The sequence below is a fragment of the Osmerus mordax genome, unplaced genomic scaffold (genome assembly GCF_038355195.1).
Source record: "Osmerus mordax isolate fOsmMor3 unplaced genomic scaffold, fOsmMor3.pri Scaffold_168, whole genome shotgun sequence".
Taxonomy (NCBI): Eukaryota; Metazoa; Chordata; class Actinopteri; order Osmeriformes; family Osmeridae; genus Osmerus; species Osmerus mordax.
In genome coordinates this window covers 22,200-28,199 of record NW_027120480.1, presented here as the reverse complement: position 1 = coordinate 28,199, position 6,000 = coordinate 22,200, and the positions used below count along the sequence as shown (strand labels likewise).

The window sequence follows — 6,000 nt, the reverse complement described above, 5'->3', positions numbered from 1 at the left end:
AACACCCTTGGTATGTACTAGTAAATGAAGGCCGGCATGAACTCTTAAGACTCTTAAGGTAATGTGAACTGCACTCACACTGGTCCCGGCTGTCCTCCAGTTCGTCGGAGCGGTCCGGGGTGTGGCTGGTGGCGCCCCTGATCGCCAAGCTGCCCACGTCGGTGCAGGGTCACGTCCTGAAGGCGGCGGGGGAGGAGCTGGAGAAGGGGCAGCACCTGGGCTCCTCGTCCCGTAAGGAGAGGGACCGGCAGAAACAGAAGAGGTAACCGAAGCCCCTCTCCTCCACGGGCCATGCCCTGCTCCCGTACTGCTCTCATGTCTCTTCCACGGGCCATGCCCTGCTCCCGTACAGCTCTCATGTCTCCTCCACGGGCCATGCCCTGCTCCCGTACAGCTCTCATGTCTCCTCCACGGGCCATGCCCTGCTCCCGTAAAGCTCTCATGTAGATATTAAACGGATGCACCTCCATTGATGCTCGACAGCTTGCAGGACTGTGCTCTAGATATTCTAATGATGGAAGTTTCTAGAAGCAGGGAGACGTGATGTGGTGTGGTCTGTAGTGGTGACCGCCTGTCTTGTTCCCAGTATGTCTCTGCTGAGCCAGCAGCCCTTCCTGTCCCTGGTGCTGACCTGTCTGAAGGGCCAGGACGAGCAGAGGGAAGGCCTCCTCACCTCCCTCTACAACCAAGTACAGCAGGTATCTGTCTCTCTCTGTCTGGCCCTCACTCCCCCTGGTTCTGTATCCTGTCTCTTTCCCCCCTCTCGGTCTCTCTCTCTCTTCCCTTTCTGTCTCTATCCCTCACTTCCCCTCTCCCTCTCGTTTTCCCTCTCTTTCTATCTCCATCTGTCCCTCTCTCTGTCGCTCTCACCCTCTCCCCCCCTCTCTCTGTCTCCCCCTCTCTCCCTCCATGAACGATCTTGCCCCTGAGTCATGTGACTGATGGTGGGGATCTGTTGCCCCTCCAGATTGTGACTAACTGGCGAGAGGACCAGTACCAGGACGACTGCAAAGCCAAGCAGATGATGCACGAGGCGCTGAAGCTGAGGCTCAATCTGGTAAGAACCCCCCCCACACACACACACACACCTCTCCTCCCACCCTGTCATCATCAGAACTTCTTCAGGACAGATTAGAAATGCCTCACAAGCATCATATATAATGTGTTGGTGGTCTGTGGAAAAGCCAAATGCTGGATGCTCCACTAAGGTACATGTGTATGTGTGTTCCTCAGGTGGGGGGGATGTTTGACACAGTGCAGCGCAGCACCCAGCAGACCACTGAGTGGGCCGTGCTACTCCTCGACATCATCAGCAGCGGCACGGTGGACATGCAGTCCAACAAGTAAGACACACATACATAGATACATACATACGTATATAGTAATTACATACACACACACACACACACACAGAACATTGCCACTCTAGCTTGGAGAAAATCTACCTTCACTATGAGTATTTTGCGTGTGTTAACCTGTGTGTGTGTGTGTGTGTGTGTGTGTGTGTGTGTGCGCCAGTGAGCTGTTCACCACAGTGCTGGACATGCTGAGTGTGCTGATCAACGGCACGCTGGCTGCTGACATGTCCAGCATCTCTCAGGGGAGCATGGAGGAGAACAAGAGGGCCTACATGAACCTGGTCAAGAAGCTCAGGGTGAGGAGGGCCAGGGGTCACGACCGCTTTGAAGACTGAATGAACACAATGTCTATTTCTTTGGCTTGAGAACACTTGAGTTGTGTCTACCACGACCACAGACAGATGGTCAGGAGGCAGGACTCTGAAGTGATCAGAGATGCAAGGCTTTTTCATATATGGCTCAAACAACGCATCCTTTTGTCCTGTAGAGTTGTGAGTGTGGTCGATCAAAGGGGGATCGGTGTTTTGCTCACAAAGTGTTTCTTTCTTGCAGAAAGAGTTGGGGGACCGTCAGTCTGAGAGTCTGGAGAAGGTACGCCAGCTGCTACCTCTGCCCAAGCAGACCCGGGACGTCATCACCTGCGAGCCCCAGGGCTCCCTCATAGACACCAAGGGCAACAAGATAGCCGGCTTCGAGAAGGAGGTACCGGCTCTCACCTGCCACAGACCATCTGCATACATGTTCGCCCGTTCACTGTTTTTGTTGTCGTTTTTTTTTAACCAATATATTTCCATCGGCCACCAGGGGCTCCAAGTGTCCACCAAGCAGAAGATCTCTCCCTGGGACGTGTTTGAGGGGCTCAAAAACTCGGCCCCTCTCTCCTGGGGCTGGTTCGGTACGGTCAAGGTCGACCGTAAGGTCACCAAGTTGGAGGAGCAGCAGCGCTTCCTGCTCTACCACACCCACCTGAAGCCCAAGCCCCGCACCTACTACCTGGAGCCCCTCCCCCTGCCCCCCGAGGAGGAGGAGCCCCCCACGCCCGTGCCCCAGGAACCAGAGAAGAAGATGGTGGAGGCCGTGAAGCCGGAGAAGAGCGTTCCCACCGTGCCCTCCGACTCCAGCAAGAAGAAATCCAGCAAGAAGAAGAAGACTCCCTCCACCAGCAAGGCCGATGTGAGGAGGGGGGGCGGAGCTCAGAGTACCACACACAATGACAGTAGGATAGGCTGACCAGGGCAGGCTGAACAGGGCAGGCTGACCAGGGCAGGCTGACCTGTACCGGTCAACTATTCTCCTACCTCAGATTTTGTGTGTGTTCAGTAATCGCTAATTCTGTCCATCTTTTGGAAGATGTGAGAGTGAAATGTGACGTGTTCTCCTCATCCCCAGGACTACGTGACTCGTACACAGGGAGGAGGGCCATATGGCACGGGGATGCCCCCTGAACTCATGGGCCAGCAGAACCACCCCTACAGTAGGATAGGCTACGGCCAGCAGCCCATAGGCATGTACGCCCAGAACCAGCCTCTTCCTCCAGGTCAGTCGCAGCGTCCTCATCACTAACCACCAACCATCCACGCCTGTAGGCATTCTCCTCAGTTAGGATAGCAGTGTGTGTTTGTAAAAGTCAGAAGGGACCAACCCAGCCACTGATCCGTAACACTGACTATCAATTCAACTACTACAACAGCCTTTCACCCCCACCCTCTCCTTCTCCCTCCCCCCACAGGTGGCCCTGGCTTGGACACGCCCTACAGACCAGTCCGGAACCCCCCCATGGGCGCGCGGCCCCCGCGGCCCAGCTACCCTGGCATGATGCCCACCATGCAGGGCGGCATGCCGGGCATGATGGGACTAGACAAGCAGTACCCGATGGGCTACAAGCCTCAGCCAAACATACCGCAGGGCCAGATACTGCGGCAGCAGCTACAGGTCAGACTGGTGAGTCTGCAGTTTGTAGACTCCACTCTGGGGGGCGCTAATGAGCTGCATCTGTAATTAAACACAGTCATGGGGTTTCATTTGTTTCATCCGAGTGCCTGATCTGATGATAATGATCACTGTGAATGATTTTCCTCCATGTGGAGGGTGTAGGCAGAGGTCTGTCGGGAGATTAGAGACTAACGTGCCCTCGTCTGCTTTCAGAACCAGAGCATCATGGGACAGCAGCTGCGTCAGATGGTACCCAACCCCCAGTACACCTCCATGCAGCCCTCCCAGGCACGTCAACTCCACTGACCAGCACTGTCCTTTTCCAATCAATCCCTGCAACAACACTGAACCATCCACTGTCACCAGCCTTGTGTTTCCTCCTGTTGTCTGTTCACATCCCTCCCTCTCAATCTGTCTGCCGTGTTTGTGTTTTTTCCCCGCTCAGCAGAACATCTCCCAGGGCTACACCACGTACGGCTCCCACATGGGCATGCAGCCTCACCCCACCCAGGGCGGGGGCATCGTCCCCCCCTCCTACCAGAGCTTCCAGGGCTCTCACCCTGGCAACAACCCGGCCGTGGTGGACTCTCTGAGGCAGATGCAGCAGAGGCCCAGTGGCTACGTCCACCAGCAGGCCCCAGGCTACGCACACTCCATGCAGAACACACAGAGGTTCGAAAAAAGTTGTGCCTTTCAGCCAGGTTCTAATGAACAATAGTGACATCACTTATTGTAGTTCTTATGAGTGTTTATAGCTGCTGCGTATTTGCAGGCAATGTGTTTCTGTACTTTAGTTTCTCTCTGAAACCTTCCTCTCTCCCCCAGGTTTGCCCACCAGCCCCTCCAGCAGGCTCCCATCATGCACGGCCTGGGCCACATGGGGGGCCAGGGGGTGCACCCGGGGATGAGACCCAACCCCTCGATGGCCGAGCAGCAGCAGCAGGCTCAGCAGCAGCAACAAGCACAGCAGCAGCAGTACCTCAGACAGCAGCAGGCCATCAGAGTACGCACTGGCTACCTCCGCACACACACGGCTCCACTGGCTACCTCCGCACACACACGGCTCCACTGGCTACCTCCGCACACACACGGCTCCACTGGCTACCTCCGCACACACACGGCTCCACTGGCTACCTCCGCACACACACGGCTCCACTGGCTACCTCCGCACACACACGGCTCCACTGGCTACCTCCGCACACATACACGGCTCCACTGGCTACCTCCGCACACACACGGCTCCACTGGCTACCTCCGCACACACACGGCTCCACTGGCTACCTCCGCACACACACACGGCTCCACTGGCTACCTCCGCACACACACGGCTCCACTGGCTACCTCCGCACACACACGGCTCCACTGTGGACATAAGAACTTATTCAACAGACCAACCCAGGACGGTGGTTGAGATTGTGTGCTATATCTCAGATGTATGCGTGGAATAACTTAACCTAAATTTGATATTGAAGTTTAGTGTTTTCTCTAACTGAGTTGCCTATATGTCGCCCTCATAGCAACAAGCTCAACAGGTCCAGCAACAGCAGCAGCAGGCCCAGCAACAGGCCCAACAGCAGGCTCAGCAACAGGCCCAACAGCAGGTCCAGCCTCAGCAGGTCCAACAGCAGCAAGTCCAGCCTCAGCAGGTCCAGCAGCAGCAGGTAGCTTCGGCCCAACCCCCAGCCCAGAACCAGAACCAGGCCCTGGGCATGCAGCCCCTTCCCCCTCAGCAACCAATGGTAGGTCCTACACAATACCTGAGACGTAGCACAAGGCACATCATATATCATAGAAAATATTGTTTAACCATGATTCTTCTCCAATATGAAGGGGAAAGCCTTTTGTGGAAATATGTTACATGTTTATCTATACAATTCATATCAAGATAGTAAATAGAAATGTTACAGTGCTTTCTGTGTGCTTGTCCCAGTTCCCTCGACAGGGCATGCAGCAGACTCAACAGCAGCAGCAGACCGCAGCACTAGTCAGGCAACTCCAACAACAGCTCTCAAGTAAGCCATTTTGACTGTTTTATCATTATCCTGATGAAAATGTAGGCTATAACCAGTATATTACATGATCCAGTCACCTTCAACTATGTCATTGTATTAGGAATATTGCTACAGGGTGTGGATCTTTCACATTTTCTCACAAAACCTTTTGTTTTGTTTCTGTCTCCAGATACACAACCTGGACAGAACACCAACTCATATTACTGATTGTGCTTGTGTAAATTAGTGTGTGTGTGGAGGATAGAGAGGACCCTGTATGTGAAAGTGTCCCCAGCCTGTAAATGGGCAGATAGACGTCCAGTGCCCGTGTGCAGGCTGTGTGTAGAGGAGTAGGCTCTTAGGAGGGAAAGACTGCTATAGGCCAAAAGGACAAGCGAACAGAAGCAGGACTCAATCACAGAGGCAACATGCTGTTTGATCCATTTCAATTTCAGTCATGTAATTATGAAATCCAAGGAGGGATTGTGCTGTGAAATATTATGATAATGGAGAACAATGGAAAAGGTTTATGTAAAAAAGAAGTACAAGAAATTATAAGAATAATGCAATTTTTTTATTTTATTTCAATTTGTACAATTTTTCAGTTTCGTGTATTTCTCATTAAAAAAAATCATGTCAGTTTTTAGGTCTTGTGTTTGTTACATTTATAGGATATTAAGGATGACTCCATGGACAGTTCCACTAAGCGCGCTATGCAG

The 6,000-nt window shown here is 53.3% G+C and overlaps 1 protein-coding gene across 1 annotated transcript; it reads left to right on the top strand.

Annotated features, from left to right (window-relative positions):
* Nucleotides 1-100: 100 nt before the first annotated feature.
* On the top strand, nucleotides 101-5,923 carry LOC136939305 (mediator of RNA polymerase II transcription subunit 12-like; the record flags this gene model as incomplete). Its single annotated transcript, XM_067232045.1, has 15 exons — nucleotides 101-262; nucleotides 587-698; nucleotides 968-1,057; nucleotides 1,234-1,343; nucleotides 1,519-1,654; nucleotides 1,911-2,060; nucleotides 2,163-2,531; nucleotides 2,748-2,895; nucleotides 3,088-3,290; nucleotides 3,504-3,578; nucleotides 3,736-3,962; nucleotides 4,116-4,293; nucleotides 4,808-5,029; nucleotides 5,221-5,302; nucleotides 5,472-5,923. Coding segments are annotated over 15 exons (2,302 nt in total), but the record flags the coding sequence as incomplete, so codon positions are not given.
* Between the last annotated feature and the right edge of the window lie 77 nt (nucleotides 5,924-6,000).